At 38.8% G+C, this 23154-nt stretch overlaps 1 protein-coding gene across 2 annotated transcripts in view; it reads left to right on the top strand.

Annotated features, from left to right (window-relative positions):
- NSUN3 (NOP2/Sun RNA methyltransferase 3) overlaps positions 1-22252 on the top strand; it is a 63985-nt gene extending 41733 nt beyond the window's left edge. The window contains exon 6 of one of the 2 annotated variants that reach the window (XM_024558190.3): positions 20500-22252. In XM_024558190.3, the coding sequence (XP_024413958.2) occupies positions 20500-20770 (271 nt within the window). In that variant the 3' untranslated portion in view covers positions 20771-22252. Of the gene's footprint in view, positions 1-361; positions 5433-20499 lie in introns of those variants that run through there. The other variant, XM_045193566.2, reaches the window with a different exon arrangement.
- Positions 22253-23154: the final 902 nt, after the last annotated feature.

Below are 23154 nucleotides of genomic sequence, written 5' to 3' on the forward strand. Positions count from 1 at the left end.
ATGGACCTGGACAAAGGTGTGAGGATTGACTGTGAGTGCTGGGAGTGGGCTGAGTGGAGGAGACCAAGGGGAGAAGTTTTTTTGACAACTGTAATAAAATAAACAAGAATTTAAAAAATGCCTTAAAAATGTAAAAATATCCAGGAGTGGGCTTTCATTATAGTCTCTGGAGCAGTTTATGTAACATTACCATAATTAATTTTTTTTGATTATTTGACAGGACCTGCAGTTATAGCCAAGTGGGCCTATGGTTTTCTGTATGAGAAAATTTTGACCATTGAATTCATTTCTGTTTGTTTGTAGGACTTTAAATGTTCTCTCTTCTTGAATCAGTTTATGTCTTTGTTTTTGTCTTTTTTAGTTTTTTTCACATTTTATCCAAGTCTCCAAATTGTAACAGTAGAGAGCATGGGTCCTCTGAAAATAGCGGAATCTCCCCAAATCCTGCAAAATCAGGGGGCAGGGGCATGAAGGAATATCCAGAAAGCAGAAGGCACAGCATTTAAGGCACATTGCATAACAAAGGCAGATTAACAGCCTGTGTCTTGCTGAAGGAAGAAGCTGCTGCCTGGGTGAATTGTGAACATGACTGTGAGAACGCGTGCCAGCAAAGTGACTCAAGACATAGCTCATAGATTTGCTGTATGAGCTGTGGGGGTGGATGCCCACCCTGATGCCTGTATGTGGCTTGGAATTCTTGCCATGACTAAAGATGTCAGCAGGAAGAAGGTCAAAGACACTGAGGAGCTGACAAAAATGGCAGACTATAACACACCATAGAAAGAGCCAGATGTTCAGCCACACAGGAAGTTCTGAGCTGAGCATTTAAAATTTGAGTGGGGGGTCTGCCATGAGGTTGAGAGGTCTGCACAGAAGTCTGCCACCAGATTGTGAGTTCTACCTGGAGGACTGTCTGTAAAAGATGCTGGCAGAGCTGGCAGAGCTGCAGGGGACCTGCCTGGGCCAGCACACAGACACTTTGGTGAGCTGATGGATGAAGTAAATGTGGTTCCAGAGGAAAGAAACAGATGCTGTGAGAAGGACTCAGGATGGTGCACCCTGACTCGGGAGTGATGCTTGGAACCGAACTAGGACTGGGAATGCTGAGCTGAACTGGGACCTGTGCATTTCTGAAGAACAGTACCTTTGAGTGGTATATTCTGAAACTGGTCTGGCTTGGTAGATGGAGGCAAGGTTACTTATTTTGAATGTTTTTTATTCATTTTGTATTCATTTTAAGGGGAGCGAGACTTAATGGCAGAGAGCTTCACTCACTCTCTGGCTCGTGAGCCCAGGAGATGCCAGGCACACCAGTAGCTTAGACCCCACATGGATATAAGCCCACTCCAGGAGGCAGAGTCCCATGCTGGGACATGCGCTTCCCTGGGCCCCAGCATCTGGGACACCGTGATCCAGTGCAGCATGGCACACGATGCTGGGACAGCTACATGGAGGCTGAGAACTGCGCATCTCAGATCCTGAAAGAAGGAGCTGCTACGAGAAGATGGCAACCCTGAAACCCCGAAGTGTACATGCTGGAGAGCATGGAGATCTATTCGCATGACTGGCTTAAGGACAGATAAGAAAACAGGGAACTTCTAGGCATGGTTTTGGCTTATAGCCTTTTGGGGAGCAAGGGAAGTTCTGGATCTTGGGGGAGAGAAAGGCTCAGAGCAGGGGTGCTCTCAGCAACCCCCCTCCCAGTGTTGGAACCCTGTTAATAAAAACCTGTTTTCTTCAACACAAATCATTGGGTCATGTGAATTCAAGGTGCCAGACGGCTGAATCCCAGTTTGCATGGCTACAACATGTATTGACATAAAGTTGTGTACAGTATCTCCTTGTTATCTTTTTAATGTCTGCAGGATTTAAAATGATGTCCTCTTTTGTTATTTTTTGTTCATCAGTCTTGCCTGAGGATTTTTTCCAAATCCAACATTTATCTTTATTCATCCTTTTAATTGTAAGTTTGTTTTCTACATCCAAACATATAGGAATTTTCTGGTTTTCTTATCATTTTCTTTTTATTTTTGTGATCACAGAACAGGTACTGTATTATGTCAGCCATCTGACATTTATTTTGATTTGCCTCTAATGATGGATAACAGCCTCTAATGATTTTTAACAAAATGAAAACCTTGCTTCTTCCATCAGAAAGGTTTTCTTGGGACTTGGCCTTATGCTCTTTTCATTCTTTTATAACCTGGTACTGCAGGAGTCAAATTACTTTGTTTTGTTATAGGAAACAGCTGTTGTTTTCCTCCAAAGAATTATTTAAGACAATGGTATTTAAACTTTGCTCTGTGAGGACATAGGATTCTGTAGCATTGTGTCAGGAGCCATTTTGAGGGAAGAAAGGATGACCAGGAAAGCCTCTGAGTTCACCACACCAAGTCCAACTGGAGGTTTTTTAACTGCATGTGATTAAACTTGTAGGAGTTCACTTGGGGAAAGTTTTTTCTTCTTACTAAAAAAAGTTGGAAAAAACTTTTAAAAATCATTTAAAGCAGTGATAAGTTAGCTCTTCATTTATAAGCACATTTCCTATGGGCCAAAATCAAGTCAATTCTTGTGGTTTTCTTGAAAGATTTTTAGTTCTTTGTATGACTGAAGAGGATATATTTGATAGTAGGACAGAGATCCTATTTTAAGTTTAGGTCTAGTGTGTTTATTGTTACGCTTTTAATTTAAGCAACACAAAACTAGATTCCTAGGGTTTAATCTCAGCAGAGTTTTTAGTCCCTAAAGCACCCTCCTATACCCATCTTAATGAGGTAATTAATTGTTGAGATGTTTTGAATTAGATATCTCCAAGTAGAAACTGATAATAAATACCTTAAGACTTGTCACTTATAATCTATTTCAGGAGTATCTAAGAGGCATTACTCTGCTCTACCAGTACTATATAAAAATATCCCTTCTCAAGGTAAAAACTTACTACTAATGGAAAGAAGATAATTATCAGCATTGTGTTTGTTTCTTAGGTCAACAAAGGAATAGCTTCTGGGTATGGTATCTCTGAAAATTGCAAACTGGCTCATGTTTCCTTATCTTAAATTTACAGAACTTCTTTGATAATAAAGAGTTTGATACCTAGAAATTTGATTGCTTCCTGTGAGCACACTAAAGCGTACTGGGATAGCACTGGGTAGCTATTAATATCAACCCAGAAATCTCTGTGTTTTTGATGCTTACAGTACCTGAAACTTAGCTTTAAATCTGCATTTATTTGATAGATTATACATGAGCTTCTATTTTTCACCCCAATGTTTTCTTTGGTTTTGGGACATAATAGTGGTAGCAATTTATTTGCTTTCTTGCCCAGACTGCTGTTTACCAGCAGAAACAGTAACTGATACAAATGTATCAAGTGAGTGAAATAATGAGAAATAGGCAGGGGAAAAATGAAAGAAATGGGAACTGCTGAAAAGGAACAAAAATAGAAAAATTGCAAATGAGTATAGAAACCAACAATGTAACATAGAAAAAAAATATGGATTGGTAAGGAAAAGTAAATGAAACAAAAATCCCTGAAATGCTGAGAGGAAAAAAGATATGAAATGGAGAGGAATAAACATTTTGAGTGGGCTCAGACAAAAAAAAAACCCATAGAGATAAAAGTTTTGTAGAGCTCATAACAGTTGGTTAAAGATGTGGTTTTCTCGTTTGTTAAATTATCTTGTAGTAATTAAAATATATCCGTCAGTACATCAAATTAGGCTAATAATTTTTTAAAAGACTAGATTTTTTTTTTTTCCTTTTAAATCAGACTGCCCCCGCACTAACCTCCTTCGTTAGGTTTCCCTTATGTCTCCAGAAAAGTAGTATTGCAGGGATAACTTTTGTTTTTAAATGTTTGATAGAATTTTTGTTACCTAAAAAGGGTTGTGGTACCAGTTCCAGTGGTGGTGGGGAGTTCCCCCTACACCACCAAGCAATTTCCTGCAACACCAGCTGGGCGTCTTACAGTTTAACTATATCTACCTAGTGATAGTGTCTGATCCCACAGGTTAAGGCATCAGTCCACCCCACCACCCCACTTCAGATCCAATTGCAAATTCAGGGTGTCACCTGTGTTTCTGACCTGTCAGCTGTCAATCAGAAGTTCCCAGCACCCCTCCTTGGGTTTGGTTAATTTGCTACACCAGCTCACAGAGCTCAGGAAAACAGTTTACCTACATGTATCAGCCTAATAAAGGGTATTATAAAGGATACAGATAACATCCAGTGGAAGAGATACATAGGGCAAGGTATATGAGAAGGGGCACAGAGCTTCTATGCCCTCTCTGGGCATGTTGCTCTCCCAGTACCATGTACATGTTCCACCAACCCCTAGATGATTGATTAAATCATTGGCCATTCACATTTTTATGAAGGTTTCATTACACAGGCATGATTGATTAAATCATTGGCAGTTAGCATTTGATTAGACCTCCAGGCCCTCTCCCTTCCCCAGAGGTCAAGGGATTGATCTGAAAGTCCTCTAGTCCTGTGGTTGGTTCCCCTGGCAGCCAGCCCCCAACCTTAGGTGCAGTCCCAGAGTCACCTTGTTAGCATAACTAAAGACAACTTTTGTTGCTATCATCACTTAAGAAATCCCAAGATTTTAGGAGCTCTGTGCTAAAAAGGGGATGAAGACCAAATATATATTTCTTATTATAAACTACAATATCAGAGTACCAACATATCTCAGTTTAAAAGTGGTGGCCAGCCCTTGCTGATGTGGCTCAGTGGATTGTGCCAGCCTGCGAACCAAAGGGTCACCGGTTCGATTCCCAGTCAGGGCACATGCCTGGGTTGTAGGCCAGGTCCCCAGTTGGGGCATGCAAAAGGCAACCACACATTGATGTTTCTCTCCCTCTCTTTCTCCCGCCCTTCCCCTCTCTCTAGAAGTAAGTAAATAAAATCTTTAAAAAAAAAAAGTGGTGGTCATGGTGTTCCATAGAGTCAAGTTCATTTTCTAAAGTTACCAAATTTTTCAATTCAATCAGAAATGAGACCATAGTGGCTAGGAAATAAACTTCATCACCAGATTATTTTATTTGCTGTAGGAATCTACAACTGCTGCTATCAAGAGAAAAAAAATCTTCTTTCTCATTTTTATAAATTGTTGATGAAAGCTTTCTTTTCTTTTTTCCAAATAAAGTCTCTGGTTTTTATCATTTTTATTCTATAATTAAGAGTTGTAAGTTGTGTGAGTTCCCTATTCAAGACTTTTGAGTGTTAATTTCTAGGTATATTCCTTTGTTTTACACTGCAAATTTCTCTACCTGACCTGCCTCTTAATTAAGGTAGTACTCATTCATATAGTTTAATAAATGCATTTTGAGGACATTCTTTCCAGTTGTGTTATATATAAAAAATACAAAATGAGTATAATATAAGCCCTGTTTTCAAGGAGCTAAAAATTAATTGCTTTAGAAAAACAGAAAGGGAAGAGTTCTATGGGAATCAGTGAAGGTTTCAGAGACTGTGTGAGCTTTGAAGTGGATCTAGAATGACGAAGAAGAAAAGTTTGCCTGGTCAAAAGGAAACAAAATAATTGTGTAAGCATTACAGCTTGCTAATCATCAAGAAAGATGAAGCAAAAAATGAATTTTAACTCCTTGACTTGATAGTTAATTATACAACAGTGTCTGTTTTACTCTACAAAGGGCAGAAGTATTGCTGACTGTCAGGGTTTGGTCAGCCAGAAATCCCTGCAAATGATGTAAGCAGTTTCTTATAGGAGTTAGAGCTTAAACGTGGGAGCTGGTTAAGCAGTCTATTAGGATTGTTTATAATTGTGTCCCTACTTCTTGGGTGGAGCTTGAAGTTAGCAGGGCCAGTGGCCAGCACAAGAGGTGGGAGGGAACAAAGGAACACTAGAACCAAAAAGTAGAAGGGGGAACCATGTCTCTCTATTGCGGGGACTAAAAAATACGAGGTCTGTCCAGAAAGTATCCAGCCATGTACTATGAAAAATAAAGACATTTATTGAAGAAGATAGAGGACACAAGAAACAAAGGACAGTGACTCCTCGGCCCCCTTCAAAGTAGGCACCTTGGTACTTCACAAAGTTCTCCCAACATCTCTTCCAGAATCCTTTGTTGGAATTGCCTTCAGCTGCCATGTCATATTTTCCTGAATCTCATCAACAGTCTTAAATTTCTGCCCCTCTCAAAGGTGATTTTAGTTTTGGAAAAGCCAGAAGCTACAGAGTCCCAAATCTGGGCTTTAGTGGGGCTGAGTCACCTGGGTGATTTGATGTTTCACCAAAAACTGCACAAGACATGATGCATGAGCAGGTGTGTTGTGATGAAGCTGCCAGTCACCAGTTGCCCATAGTTGTGGATGTTTTCGTTATACTGCATCTCTCAACCAACGAAGAACATTGAGGTAGTACTCCTTTTTAATGGTTTGGCCTGGAGGGATGTACTTATGATGGACAGCACCTTCCCAATCAAAAAACACAGTAACATGGTTTTGCAGTAACTTTGCCCTACCTTCTTGGGGGGAAACCAGGCAACTTCCATTGGACGACTGGGCCTTCATTTCCACATCATAGCCGTAGACCCACCAATCATCTCTGGTTATGACCTTGAGGAAATCTGGTTCCTTGATAGTGGTTTGAATCAAATCATCAGCAACTGCAGCATGATGTTCCTTCTGCTCTGGTAGCAGAAGCTATGGAATGAACGTTAGCACAACATGTTTTATGCCAAGGTCCTGTGTCAAAATCTCGGACAGCAGTTTTTGGAATCCCCAGATCAGCTTCTAGTTTTTGCCCTGTCAGTCTCTGATTTTTGTTCATTGCCACTTGTACACATTCAACATTCTCAGGTGTTCTTGTTGCAGGCCTTCCAGAACGTGTATCACTTTCAACAGATTCTCAACCATCTTTGAAGTATTTGTGCCACATTTTTATTTGTGCTGAACTCATTGCATTGTCCCTGAAAGCCAATAGGTGAAAGGCTTTCATCTGAATAGTTTCTGTGGAGGAATGTTAAAGCTTAACATAAAATTTGGTGCAGATTCAGTGCTCTACTCACTCAGTCATTTTGAATGAGGTGGCCACACAGTACACATGCTCACTCAACAGCATCTACCACCCCCACTGACTAGTACAGTGAAGTCGTCATTGTTCACACATGTGGATTACAGTCCACTCTCCGTGGCTGCCAGGTCACATCGATGTCATGCAAACCAGTCTTATTATATTAACAGTGGCTGGACTTTTTCTGGACAGACCTCCTATATGTTAATACTTTTTCTCCTACCTTCTAAGTTCTTCTGACTGGGCTAATTATCAAATTTAGGAGAGAGGTTAACAGAAGAAAATGAAACTTACCTACATGTGCATGAGGAATTCACACGAGTATGATGATTCAAGACAAGCGACATTGGGTGTATAAGACATTTTTGGACAAAGGACAAACGGCGGGAGCCGGGTATGAGATATAAGTGATAATGGATGATTTATAGGAAGCTGAGGAAGAGTGGAACAATTCATGGCAAGAAAATTCTTGCTAGGCAACTCAGAAACAATGGGACACGGGGTGTCTAGCTAGCAGGCTTGGAGTCTTCCTGTGAAGTTTCTTTAACTTATTATGCCAAGTCTCCCTTCCCAAAGCAGGTTTCTCTGTCTGAATCTCTGAGGCAGGGAAGGGGGGAGGGTCAAAGGTTCTTTATGAGACCTTTATGATTTTAAGCTGTTTCTTAATAAACAGCTTAAAAATCAATATCCAGAAAAGGCAGCTTTAAGGTGGCAAAACTTTGGTCCCCGCACTGTCACCAGAACCTGCATAGGTTAGTCTCTTTACCATCGCTAAGACTTGAATGACCTGAGTGATCTGCAGAAGCCTAGGGCATTTTATCATGGATCTACATAGGGCCCTGGTCTAGGATTCAGAGAAGTCAAGGGAAGATTCTGTGATTGCTGGAGGAGCTGCCCCCACCCTACCCACAAGTTGAGCCGGTGGGTCTGTAACAATGTGGGTACACCATGCTACATGTTCGTTTCAAGGAATTTTGATATACAGGAATGTGTAACCCACAACCCTATCCAGTGCAGAACATTGTCGTCACTCCAGAAAGATTCCTAGGGCTCCTTTAGAAACCACTCACACCACTCACCAGAGGCAGCCGCTGTTCCGATTTCTTTCACTATAGGTTAACTTTGTCCATTCTCTAACTACATAAAATGTAATCAGACATGTACTTTTTTTTTTTTAATCTGGGACTTTTCCCTCAGCATAATGTGTTTTAAGTTTATTCCTATTGTGTGTATCAGAAGTTTGTTTCATTTTATCAGGTGAGGTATGAAAGCAACATCTTTGCTTCGGACTGAATCTTGTTGCCCACACATTTATTCAGAAGTGCTTGAGCGAGGCTTGAGGCTGCTGCCTTATCTCTGTAAGAGCTGGCTTTTCAGGGATACCTTTTAATCACTACTTCACTTTGGGACACAGAATCTGTTGACTTTTCCAACCCTGCAAGGCCCAAATTACGAAGTTTTTAATCCATTTAGATTATAATTCCTAGGCAGAGAGCCTTCCTTAGCAGAGCTGTATTCCTTCCATCTCTGCTTCCAAATTCTCAAGATCTTTAGTGAGCCTTCTCTCCTTAACACATACTAATATTTTGAGATTTTCTTCTAGTCCTAGAGTTATATAAGTTTTATTTAGCATGTGAACTGTCTTTCAAGATTATAAACAGTAATTTTATTAAGTGTTTTCAATGGTGTAATAAGGGTTACTGGCTGTATTAGGGATCTCCAGAGAAACAGAATCCAAAAGACAAGTCGTATGTGTGTGTAAAGGGATTTTTTAAAAGGAATTGATTCACATGGCTATGGAGGGTGACAAGTTCAAAATCTGCAGGATGGGCCAATAGCCTGGAGATCCAGAAAAGACCGGATGTTGTGGGTCAAGTCCGAAAGCTGTCTGCTGGCCAAATTCCTTCCTGTTCAAAGGAGGTCAGTGTTTTGTTCTTTTCAGGCCTTCAGCCGACTGGATCAGGCCTACTCACATTATGGAGGGCAATCTGCTTTCCTCAAAGTCCACCAATTTAAATGTCAATTATAGCTGAAAATACGCTCACAGAAACGTCCAGAATAATGTTTAATCAAGTATCTAGGCACAGTGGCCCAGCCAGGTTGACACATAAAATTAGTAATCACAGGCTTTCTAGCCTGTAGTATTTGTTAAGTAAAAGTCTGAGTAGGCTTTCCAAGGTTCTTCTGGCAATCCGTTGATTGCCAGACTCCACAACCATCAGGGATTGAGGCCCCATCTATCTTCCACCTCATGGTCCAGGGTGGCTATGCCAGCTCTTGCTATTTAATCTGCATTTCAATTTGTAGGACGGAACAAAAAATCATAACTCACGTTACTTTCCCTCACATGTCATGAATCTGACTTAGTCATATTGCTGCCTTTAGTGAAAGGCAGTTTAGGAAATTAGCCTTATCCGTGCCCAATTAAAAATCCCATTACTGCGGAAGAAAATGAGGACAGATACTGAGGAACAATTAGAAGTATTGGGTCGGCCAAAAAGTCCATATGGTTTTTTCCTTAAGATAACACATTTTTCATCTTCACCAACAAATTTATTGGTTTGGATATTTTGAGTATATCGGCTATCTCCCATGTGGTATAATGTTGATTGTTCTCAATTAATGTCTCGATTTGCTTGCTATCAACTGCCCGACTGTGGAGCATCGTCCAGTGAGCAAGCACCACCACGAGACTTCGCAAACCGCTTTCAACCCGTTCAGTCAGTCACAACATCTTCTCCATACATTGCACGTATCTTTTTTGTAGGTCAGTTGTTTTTTTACCTTTCTTGAAATAATATGCTGAAAATGTTGAGCATTTTCTTTCATCTTCAATATTAAAATGGCTACACAAAAATACACCAGTTTTGATGTTTTTTAAAAAAAAGCACGCTGATATGACAGTGTCACAATACAATCTAACAATTGTTTTGAATGAAGTTAAAGACAACTAAGCACTACTAGAGTCATCTTATGGAAAAAAACCAAATGAATTTGTCAACCCAGTATTTGTCACAAGTTGGAAATCCCCTGATCGGAGAACACTGTGGGATGCAGAAAAAATTAACAAGAAAATCCTTTAGCGAGAAAACCAATTTGAAAGATTTATAGGGGTCAAGAAGTAGATGACAAAAGCCTCCACTAAGGGATGGGAAGGGAATAGAGACATGGTCAGATCTGCAGGGTATTTTCAATGGAGGGTTCGTATAACTTGGTGATCGATCGGCTCTAGAGTGGGAAGGAAAAGAATGTGTCGAGGATAACTGGTTAAGAGCACACAACTTGCAGCTCTAGTGTCAGGATTTGGATCTTGTTTTGGACTTTTACTACATTTACTAGTGGAGTGGACTTGTACAGGTTGTTTAACTCTCTTACCTTGGCTTTCTTATCTGCAAAGTGAAAATGATAATTCATGTCTCAAAACTGAATGGAAGGATTGAATGAAGTAACATGTGAAACATCTAACATTAGCAAAAGAGAAAGCAAGGATAAAGTTCTAGGGAAGACTGATATTTAAGGGATAGGAATAACTGAAAAGGTACAGAAGGACGCCAGAACAGAACTTCAGTGAAGTGGAACAGGAACACAGAAGAGTCACATCCAGGAAGCCAAAGTGATACAAAGTATTTTGAAATTGAGAGTGAATGACAGAATCTACCAGTAGAGTAAGGTGAGGGCTGCAAAATAAGCCTTTCAATTTAGACTGGTTATGCACTCATTTTATCAACAAGCTTCTGAGGAAAAGGTGTTTTAATCTACCTTTTAGAGTTGCGGAAACAAAATTTGGGTAAATGAATCACCAGGTTATTTGGAATGATTACCAAATTACTCCAAATTATTTGGAATTTTAATGAAATAAGTACCTTTGAATTTCAGTTGAGTAATTTGTTAATTTTTTTTTAATATATTTATTGATTATGCTATCACAGTTGTCCCATTCCCCCCTCCCTCACTCCACTCCATCCTGCCCACCCCCTCCCTCCCACATTCCCCCCCTATAGTTCATGTCCATGGGTCATACTTATAAGTTCTTTGGCTTCTACATTTCCTACACTATTCTTACCCTCCCCCTGTCTATTTTCCACCTATCATTTATGCTATTTATTCTCTGTACCTTTCCCCCCTCTCTCCCCCTCCCAATCCCCTATTGACAACCCTCCATGTGATCTCCATCTCTATGGTTCTGTTCCTGTTCTAGTTGTTTGTCTAGTTTGCTCTTGTTTTTGTTTTAGGTGTGGTCGTTAATAACTGTGAGTTTGCTGTCATTTTTACTGTTCCTATTTTTTATCTTCTTTTTCTTAGGTAACTCCCTTTAACATTTCATAGAATAAGGGCTTGGTGATGATGAACTTCTTTAACTTGACCTTATCTGAGAAGCACTTTATCTTCCCTTCCATTCTAAATGATAGCTTTGCTGGATACAGTAATCTTGGATGTAGGTCCTTGCCTTTCATGACTTGGAATACTTCTTTCCAGCCCCTTCTTGCCTGTAAGGTCTCTTTGGAGAAATCAGCTGACAGTCTTATGGGAAGTCCTTTGTAGATAACTGTCTCCTTTTCTCTTGCTGCTTCTAAGATTCTCTCCTTCTGTTTAATCTTAGGTAATGTAATTATGATGTGCCTTGTTGTGTTCCTCCTTGGGTCCAGCTTCTTTGGGACTCTCTTAGCTTCCTGGACTTCCTGGAAGTCTATTTCCTTTGCCAGATTAGGGAAGTTCTCCTTCATTATTTGTTCAAATAAGTTTTCAATTTTTTGTTCTTCATCTTCTCCTTCTGGCACCCCTATAATTCGGATGTTGGAACATTTAAAGATGTCCTGGAGGTTCCTAAGCCTCTCCGCATTTTTCCGAATTCTTGTTTCTTCATTCTTTTCTGGTTGGATGTTTCTTTCTTCCTTCTGGTCCACACCGTTGATTTGAGTCCCAGTTTCCTTCGCATCACTATTGGTTCCCTGTACATTTTCCTTTGTTTCTCTTAGCATAGGCTTCATTTTTTCATCTAGTTTTCAAACAAATTCAACCAATTCTGTGAGCGTCTTGATAACCAGTGTTTTGAACTGTGCATCCGATAGGTTGGCTATCTCTTCCTCGCTTAGTTGTATTTTTTCTGGAGCTTTGAAGTGTTCTGTCATTTGGGCCATTTTTTTTTTTGTCTTGGCGTGTCTGTTACTTAAAGGGGCGGAGCCTTAGGTGTTCCCAGGGCGGGGTAATGCTGGTCGCTGCTCCGTGACTGCTGTACTTGGGGGAGGGGCGGAGAGGGAGCAATGGCGCCGGCTCCACTCTCCACTGGATTTCAGTCACTGCCTCCGCTACCCACAATCAAACTGGGCCCCTCTGGTGCTGATTCCCGAGTGGGTGGGCTTGTGCACACTCTAGGCCCATGTGGGTCTCTCCAACGTCCTCTCCTGTGAGGCTGGGAGTCTCTCCTGCTGCCGCCCCAACCCCCACGGGCGTTTTCAATCAGAGGTTTGAGGCTTTATTTCCCCCCCGCACTGGAGCCCTGGGTTGCGTGGTCTGCTTTGCTCCCCACCGGTTGTCTGGTTTATCTGTGTGCAAATGTGGGGCCACGGGGTGCTACCCACATTCTGCCTGCCCAATTCTCCGCCACTCTGAGTCCGGCCCTCTCAGTTTATCTGCGCGAATGTGGGGCCGCAGGGTCTGCTAGTGGTCAGACTGCCTGCCCCGTTTGTCCCACACTCCGCCAGTCTCGGTCCCACCATGGCAACGCGAGTCCTCTCCACCCCAGTGCCCGTCTCCGCCCCTCCTACCAGTCTGGATGAATGTTTATTTTTTATTTCCTCGGTGTCGGACTTCCTTGCCGTTCAATTTTCTGTCAGTTCTGGTTGTGCAAGGAGGCGCAGTGTGTCTACCTACGCCTCCATCTTGGTTCTCCCCCCAAATTTTTAAAACTGATTTAGGTGTCAGTCTGTGATGAAGAGTTTCAAATTATGTCTCAGTGTGAGGTATTTGCTTTCATTTATTTTATCATAAATTCTGTGCAATAGCACTTTAATAGGTGAAGGTTGTATGCTCTGTAAAAGAAGCAGGTAGCCAAAACTCTCAGGACATATTTTCAGACGTACTAAACCTTAGTTTTTTTTGTGTTAAATGTGTGTAAAAGTAGTTATTCGTTACCTTCGGTGAGTATTTGGGACTTCCGGGATGATAAGATGTATGCGTGTGGCGTTCTCTGTTTTGCTGCCCCAGGTTGCATACTTACTTTAGCAGTGGTAGTATTTGCTTCAGGGCATGTAGCGCTGGTGAAGCCAGCAGTGCCTGAGAAGCTTCTGATTAGGGCGGCAGTCTTTGTGCTGCATTAATTGGCTGTGTAACTTCAGGCAAGTCACCAGGTCTTTGTGACTCTCCTTTTGATAAGTTGGTCAGACTATTTACCCTGTACACCCCATAAAGTTTTATTAATGCTCCATGAGTGAAGTTCTCTTTAAATTAAGCATCAAATAAACATAAGGTAATATGATTAATTAGGCTGATCACTTGTCCTTCACTCGTTAACATAGGACCGGCATCTCATTTGATTCCTGGACCAAATCCACATTCCCATTGATTCAGAAATATAATATTCTATTCTATAAAAAAAAAAAAGAATTCCCTCATGGAAGAATAAGTACTGTGTGTGTAGTGTCCTTTAGAAGCATACTGCCTTTTCAGTTTTGGATTTAGTTAAAATTGTCATTTGGGCAGTAAGATACAAAGACTGTCTGTAGCTTTCATACATTTTTTTCACACTATTAATTATAGAACTGTTTTCTATGTAAGTTGCAAGTGACCCTATAAAGTAATCTTATATGGAATCTCTGCAATATTAATTGAATATTAAATAGGTACAAGGAACCAATTGCAGAATTGTTGGTCCTGTAATTTTAAATTTTTTAAACTACTACAATTTTACTTGTTAAATTTTTTTATTTTTTTAAACTTTTTAAATTTTTGTTGTTATTCAATTACAGTCGTATGCCTTTTCTCCCCATCCCTCCACCCCACCCCAGCCGAATCCCCCTCCCTCCCCCACCTCTACCCTCCCCCTTGATTTTGTCCATGTGTCCTTTATAGTAGTTCCTGTTTTACTTGGTTTAAAAAAAAATGTTTAATGCTGGAGTTTCTAAAATGAGGGGGAAAGACTTCTAATATTGTGGCAATACAAGATCTATAAATCTATTTCTCTTGATTGCTTACTCACATTTACACCTGAAAGAATGGTAGTTGTTGTCTTGATGCTTTAATAGTAGTGAAAGGGACAGGAAGAAAGGTGGAGAATAAATGTATTAATCATGCTCATGTTTAGCTGTAATCTTAACTATTCAAGAGTATATACATCTATGATTGTTTCTGCCTGGCGAATTGTAGGAGAGACAGTGATTGTAACTTGAAACATGTTGCAAGGAAGACATAAAAAGAAGTTACACATTTCCTGATGTTGAATCATGAGGAATAATGAAAAGGGGGAAAATTACTTTCTGCTTTGGACAAAAGATGGCACTATTGCTGTGCTGATTGTTTCCTTCTGCAATTTGGGCTCAGTCTTTTTAAATAAAGAAAATAGTTAAATTTAGTGATGTAATTAACACTGACCCTTCCAACTGAATGCCAGATTTCTAATGAAGGACCTGAAAAATAGACCAGAAAAGTGGAATTTATATTTTAAAAATGTGTAAGGTTGTTTTAATAGCTATTTACAAAAATAACATTCCCTGAGATTCAGAGATTTGCCATAGGAACAACAGGACACCCTCCTGCATCATGTTTTCAATTATCGTTAAGTTTGAACTTTCCTCCCTTTGGGAATTTGACAGCTGTTGGGGTTTCAAGATGTTTTAGTTTTTAGTTTGTTTAGTTTTTCAAGGTCATGGAACTTACTCTTTCATTAAGATCTATTGCTTTCTTTAAGATATTAAAATTGGGTAATTATTTTTCTTTCATTTTCCTGAGTCATCATACTTTACTAACTGATAGTTGGAAAGCTACATGGACTAGTCTGGAGGTATAAACGTGGTCTCTCTTCTTATGCTGGGAAAGCAATACTTTCTCATCTTGTTTCTAAGCCAGTATCTTAAATGACTCTTGGGACTTGGTTCTCTATTTTTCTCGAAGCAGATCTTTCAAAGATGGAGAAATTCAGTGAAAAGCACTGAACAAAATGACAAAATGAACTCCAGAGAAAGTGACTTTATTATTGATTGTACAGAGTGTTCTTTTAAAAATAACAAACATGCAAATTAAAACACCCTTTTGCCAAGGGCGCCGGGGGTAGTGCTAAGGAATCCCTCTGTGTGTTGAGAGTATACAAAACAATCCAGTTTTCCTTCTTTCTTTGTATTAGAATAAGGAAACACTGATGGACTCCTTCATGTAGACTGCAGATTGGCCTATCTGATGCTTTTGAAGTTAGTATTTAAGTGGTTTACTTTAAAAAAGTAATTAAATTAAGCTTTCATCAGATAACAGTAGGGCTAATTTTTCATGTCAACATAGTACCGAAGATATTTACAACTCATTTGAATCTAAAATACAAGTACAAAATATTATTCAAAACCTTGGAGGCCCAATGTGTTTCAGAATTCCATCTTTGTGTTTGGATTTATTTATTTATTTTATCCTCACCCTAAGACATGCTTACTGATTTTAGAAAGGGGAAGGGAGAGAGAGAGGGAGAGAAACATCAGATGCCTCGTTTGTGCCCCAACCGGAGACTGAACTCACAACCTAGGCATGTGCCCTTGACCTTTTGTTTTATAGGGCAATGCTCCAACCAGCTGATCCACACTGGCCAGGGCTTTCTATGTTTTTTAAAAGGCAAGATACAGTCTTGGTAAATCACCTCACCCAGTAGTGTCTGGGGTAGCACCCTGTAATCAAACAACATGTTGTTTTCAGCAAAACATATGAATAAGTTATACCACAGGGGTTAAGTATTGACCATGAGTAGCTTTATGTCAATTTAGGTCAGATTTTGAGGCCAAATGAGTCTTCTACGAACTTAAGAAAAAATTGTAAGTTGCAGAGCTTTCTGGGTTTCACGATAGTCTTGTAAGACATAGTAGACCTAAAGTACCATTCAGGTACACTCTGAACTGCTAAAAATCAATAAGGTTTTCTGTTTGTAAATAGGGAAATTCTAACTTAACATTATATTCTATTTAATGGCTTTATTTTTTAGAATATGTTTTGATCTGTTTTTAGCTGCTTTATTAACTAGGTGGTTCAAACACAGAATGTATTTCAGCCTATTCCATAATACACTGAAAGACAAAGATTTGGAGAATTTTGTATAGCCAACCTCTGCCATAAAGCAACAGGGTATCTGCCATACATTCTGTGGCAAAAAAAAAAAAAGAGCCATTATTCTTTTTCTGCTAGGAGTACTTTGGGTAAAAGCATTTCCCATTCTATTTTATGCTATATTATAATCAAGGTCAGCTTTATTTCCTACAACAGTGTTGTAAGATAGAATCTTACTTCAAGAAGAGCCAAGCCTAATCAGCACTTAGGTAGGAGGCTTCTGAGGGGAATATATATGTTTCAGGAAAATGATAGAAGGATCTTATTATGTGCCAAGTCTGCTTCCTTTAGAAATACTTCCCCAGCTCTACATTACAGTTGGACATTGTGTATTGAATAATATATAAAACCCAAAATAATGTCTACTAGTTCTCATTTCAGTTTAAAGTATTAGGTTTGCCTTGTACCTAATCTGATGAAAACAATACTTTTGCTTCATCTGCTGTAGTTACTCAGAACATCTTTTTCTGCCTTCTACTGATACGGTTAGAAAGCTCCGTGAACCTGCTTTTTAGCATCAGTTACAGTTCAGTGGTAAAGAATGCATGCCAGTCGTAATACAATTGGATTTTTGAGTAATTTCATGCATGCCAGTGCTGTAGCACAGGTGAACAATAACCCATTGCTCAGGGTCTCATTAAGCCATAAAAGAAGTCAAAGGGCACAGCTAATTTGGAGATTAGCAGAGTACATCATTGTGCCAGAATGGATGTTGTTTAGTTGTGTGGTTTTCCTTCATCTTATCTTTAAAAAAATAAATGAATAACTTTGCCCTGTCCAGGTGGCGCAGTGGTTGGAGTGTCGTGCTGTACACCAAAGTTCAGAGCACATATGGGAAGCAACCAATTGACGTTTCTCTTTCGCATCAGTATCTCTTTTTCTCTCTCCCATCCTTTCTCTAAAATCAATAAATATGTCCGCAGGTGAGAAAAAAAAGAATAACTTTGCATGGCACAGAAATTTTCATAAGCATAGAGAACCTTTTGCCTTCTATTAGAACCCTGCTCCAACATGTCTTGTGTTTCTTCTCTAATCCTGCCTTACCCTTCTGTATGGTCATTACCACAGTTTTTCCAGGGTATTAGTGCTACTCAAGTCTCTCTAACTTCTAAATGTTTTTTTCATCCTCCAGAATTTAAAATTTCTTACTGGGCTTGTTAAGAACTACTAAGCAGTATCTTTCTTGCATTCTTACCATTTTTCTCCTAAAGCAGTACAACCTTTGTTACACCTTACTGTCTGAGTTACAAATACTTATATAGTCCTTTTATGATTTGGATGAAACCTATAATAATAGTTAATAGATTCTGATGGACTGTTTTAAAATGTGTGAATTGTTATAGAAGCAGATGACTTATCCTGGGCTCTACTGTAGTGGGCATAGTACTGTACATTTATGTCTGTGTTTTTTAGGCATGTGCTAATTTTCATTTAGTATATTGTAAAACACATAATAAGTTTATCTTTTGACTTTTAATGGAATACCAGTACCAGAAGTATTGGTTTTTAAATCATTGAACAAATTTGATTATAGAGTTATTAAATACTCTAGCCTTAATTAAAATTGAGCACCTAGAGCCATTTTTGTATCAAAAGCAAAGAAACTCTTATGTGCATTGGTAAATGCTAATATAGAAATAGATTTATACTTTATCCAAAACCAGTGGTGAACCTCAATTTATGTTCAATTTATTTCTCAACTTGTTCAATTTATGAGAAAAAATGCCTTTTATGGCATAAAATAACTTTAGCATAGAAAGGTCTTGGCTTTGTGAACCCTAGGCGTGAGTTGTTTTTTTTTCTTTCTCTCATTGCCTGTTTTCCCTGATCTTTAAATACAAATTATGGTAGTTTTAAAATCTCCCACTACTATAAGCCAAAGGATAGAAATGGTGCTTAAAAGAACAGTCATCAGCAGCAAAACAGCAACAAACCATTTGACAGGGATCCCTAACATTTTGCCCTAGGGTGTTGAGATTAATCCAATTTGTAACAAAGCCTTTCTAAACAAATTTCCTTGTTTAAAATTAATGAGACCAGTTAAGTTATACCAACCTAATTTTAGAAAGATAACTTGTGAATGTTGGAATGAAAACAAAGCAGAAGAATCAGCCAACATTGGCAACATTATAGAAATTAATTCAAATTTGCATCAAGCCAGAAACATATTGTTTGTAAATGATAAGGTTTCTATGTACTTTTATACAACTGTAATGAGAAAGAATTATACTTACTTGACTAGGCATTGGCTTTGCTAATTGTGGAACTAGGACCAAATGCTATAACTTTACAGATCATCTGCATATATTCCTTGCACAATAATCTAACTGTTTAAAATAAAATCTTCTATCCATTACTGTAGTCAGTAGAAAATGATTCAAAATGAGTACAGTTGTAACATACAGTTTTAGCAAAATCTACAGATGCCTTAGTATATCATTATTAAAAAAATGAAAATACCATCACTGAGTGTGCATTTGTTTCTTATTGATGCTATAACAAATTACCATAATCTTATTCTTCTAGAATAAGATTCAAAATCAAGGTGCTGGCAGAGCTACAGTTACTTCTGGAAGCTCTAGGGGAGTGCAGTAGGCTGAGTGCTTGTGCCCCCACCCCCACCCCAGGCCCAGCATTTATATGTGGAACTCCTCATCCCAAAGGTGATGGTATTAGGTAATGGAGATTTCAGGGGTGTAGGTTATGCAGGCGGAGCCCTCATGAGTGAGATTGGTGCCCTTATGAAAGAGACTACAATGAGCTCCATCGCCCTTTTGCCATGTGAGGGCACAGTGGCTATCTGTGAACCTGGAAGCAGGTCTTTACCAGATGCCAAACCTGCCAGTGCCTTGATCTTGGACTTCCCAGTCTCCAGAACTGTGAGAAATACATGCTTATTGTTTAAATCACCTGGTCTATGGTAAGTTTGTTATAGCAGCCGGAAATCATTTCCTTACCTTTTCCACCTTCTAGAAACAGCTCACATCCCTTGGCCTTTGGCCTTTGGCCAGCAATCCTGTCATTCCAGCCTGAGCACCAGTCATCACCTGTCTTTCTCTGAGTCTCCTGCTTCCCTTTTCCACTTGTAAGGATCTTTGTAGTTACATTAGGCCCACTCAGATAATCCAGAATGATCTTTGCATCTCAAGAGCCTTAATTTAATCACATCTGCAAATATCCTTTTGCTATGTAGATCTTTATTATAGACCTCCTGTTACTGGGATGTGCTCTTGTTGTTTAAATATAAACGGGAGACGGGCTGACTGTACTCTTAAACCCAGTAAAGGTTCTGGAACATGATTTCCTTTTTCTTGTATTTAAGGTATTGATTAGTAATTGCTCTGAAGTTTCACTGCAGCAGCTGGACTAAAACTTTTCTAGTTTTATGTTTCAGTGGATGACCTTGCTTCCCACTCTACTCTTCTTATCAAGGCTGTTTATCGTGAACCTTCATTTACCTTAAAACATCCTGGGTCCATGTTCATGCTCCAATCCTGTTTCCGATGAAGAGCTGAACCCCATCTTTTCAAAGACTAACTTCTCCATTTGCACCCTGAAGCCTCAGACTGCCCCTCTGCTGCATCTGCATTTGCAAATATGTGTGGGTCTTCCCTTCAAACACACACACACACACACACACACACACACCCCTTTCTTCCCGTACGCTACACTTTCATCCAGTGAAGTCTTAATTTCTTTTCTAATTTCTGCCTCCTTTTAAACATAGGCATCCTCTGAGTGTCTGTCTATAGTCCACTTTTTTTTAGGAATCAGTGGGAAATCCTACTTATCTTATTCACATGACTTCAACTGTGACTGTGCCCTAACCCCTTTCCTGAAGTTCATCTGCTCCACTCACCTATTCATGCTTTTACCACTCAATGTAGTCAGAGACAAACCTATTATTTCATATTATACCCCAGTCCTACTCTCCTTAAAAGAACAAAACAGCAAACCAGTCAAATACACTGTCTTTCCCATGTTCATTGATTTGACTACCATTGATTTGATTAGCCATACACAGATACATTAAAAAGAAATAGTTGTGAGGCTAGAAAACATCCAGAGTTGTTATAGTCTGAGTCAGCGTAAGTTTCCTTGACCTCAGACCCCATAGTTTGCTTTTAATGTACCTAACCAACCTAACGCGTTTCCCTGATTACCTGCAGGTCTGCGATTAAGGCGTTGCGCCCTGGAGGGTTACTTGTGTACTCTACCTGCACACTTTCCAAGGCAGAAAATCAAGATGTGATCAGTGAAATTTTAAATTCCTACAGTAACATCATGCCTGTAGACATTAAAGAAATGGGAAGGACTTGCTCCCAAGACTTCACATTCGCTCCCACTGGCCAGGAATGTGGGCTCTTGGTGATTCCAGAAAAGGGCAGAGCCTGGGGCCCGATGTATGTAGCCAAATTGAAGAAATCATGGACTGTATGAAATTAGTGATGAGAATTTTGTAAACCATGTCAGTGTATTATTATATTTATTTTTCTGGTCTCTCTGCGTGTTAACATTTAAATAATTATGGAGTCACTATCTCTGGGTCTGTTTTGGAATCCTATTTATTTAATTCTTTGGTATCTCAGAGATTAGGCTTGAGAATTTTTCAGGTGTATATTTTTCTAGAAATATATTTATAACCATGATTTAAGGTGGTACAGATGGTGTTTGTTCTGCATAATAAATCTGCTGTCTTGTACTTGGCATTTTGTAGTTAAATTAGTCTACCTGTTTTTATGCACAGAAAGTTTAGAAATACATTCTATCCATGATGTTGGTACTTTGAACTTTAAAAATGCACATTTACTGGCCCTCTTATAATTTTTCTCCTTATAAAAATATAGATTCTTCAAGAGTTTTCCTCCACCTTTTTCTGTAAGAAATGATTGGTATTCTGAGACTAACTTCTTAAGCAGTACTATTTCTGGTTCTAGCAAAAAATTTTCTTATTTGCTAAGTTGTTTTTTGTTAAGGACCACCTTCTGTTTACTACAAAGGTCAGTGACTCTTATGACACCAGCTTTATTTCTGTACTTTTTTGCATTCACAACTACAAACTGAAGGGGTAAATTATGTTGAAAGGCCGTTAGAACAGCAAATTCACATCCACATGTTTGTCGACATTCAGCTTGTAAAATAATGGAGTCTATCCAGCAGACTATAAAGCAAGCACTTGAAACAAAACCAGAATGATTAATAACTGCAATAACTGAACTGTATTTGGAGAGTTTTGTTACATAATTGCAGTTATAATGAGCATTACAGAATCTGATTATCTTACAGTTGCAATCTGGAGGGGCTTTTTATTTCACTCGGCTATGAAATGTTATCTGAGCGTGTGATGTCACATATTAATGTACAAGAGGGAGCTGCCTAATGAGAGTGGATTATACTATTACCAAAACCCAATACATTTACTAAGTGGCTCTCCCTGTTTACATGTATCCTGGGAATACTGCGTATAGTTCTGTATATGTACTTGGGGTTTTAGTTTCGGGTTTGGATCATGTGTTTTCTCTAGAAATTGCTTCACTTAGAGTCCAAACATAGTTTTCCAACTATTAAGAAAAAGTATGTAGCATACTTCAAAAGATTATATCTATTTGGAAATTAGCTTTTTAAAAAAATAAATTCTGACTATATAAAATTCTGCTAAAGTTGAATCCTTTTGAATTGTTTATTATATTCTGTACACTTAAACTAGAACTATTTGCTCATTAACTTTTTTGTTTGTTTTGCAAGCCTATATAACTGGGTTCCTATAATTGGGAAGTCCTAGAAAGAATGTTAGTTTTATACTTCTATTCCATTAACCATTTTTTTCTTTATATTTAATCAGTATGTTTAAAGAAAAGTGGGATCTCTTAGACTCAATCAGATATACCATGTTAATTAAAAGATTAATGATAATGGAAAAGATATTTGTGTGTGTGTATTTATTTTTTTTAATTTGAAATCCTGGCTTTAGATACTATAGGTTTAAAAAGTGCATTCATTCTGAGTAGGTTAATCACAAAGTAAATTTTTATAGTGAATGTTGAATGTCATTATTTTCCCAACATATTATTGCCATGAAACCTATTCTGAGTACTCTGTGTGTCATTGGATTAGACCTTCCTTTGATTACTGAAAAAGTGCAACTATATATATATGTATATATGAATACTTATATATATATGAATATTTGTGTGTATATCTGTTTATATTATTAACAATAATTATAATGAAACAACTGACATTTATTTAGCACTAAATATTTGATTACATTATTTATATGTTATCTTTTTTGATCTTCTAAACATCTTCAGGAGTGAATATTGTAATCACCTTTTGTGAATGAGAAAACCCAAGCTTAGTGGTATTTGTAGCTTGCCAAGGTTATAAAGGGTGGATCCAAGAACTAGCTTAGGCCCTGGTTTGTGTGGTCAGTGGATTGAGTGCCAGCCCATGAACCAAAAGCTTGCTGGTTTGATTCCTAGTCAAGTCACGTGCCTGGGTTGCTGGCCAGATCCCCAGGTGGGGGTGTGCAAAAGGCAACCAATCAATGTATCTCTCACACATTAATGTGTCTCTCTTTCTCCCTCCTTTACCCTCTCTCTAGAGATAAATAAAATCTTTAAAAAAATTAAAAAGTAACCTCAAAGGCCAGGCCCTTCTCCCTGCACTGTGCTGTCTCACAGGATATAGGTTATAGGTTATAGGTTATAGCTCAAGATTATCAACTGGCTTTACCTTTATTCTCCCTTGCTCAGTTTTCCAATGCAATTTCCTATTCCAGGGGCATCGGGGTTAGTCAATATTTAGGGTAAAAAACCCTTGAA

This window comes from Desmodus rotundus, chromosome 2, assembly GCF_022682495.2.
Source record: "Desmodus rotundus isolate HL8 chromosome 2, HLdesRot8A.1, whole genome shotgun sequence".
NCBI lineage: Eukaryota > Metazoa > Chordata > Mammalia > Chiroptera > Phyllostomidae > Desmodus > Desmodus rotundus.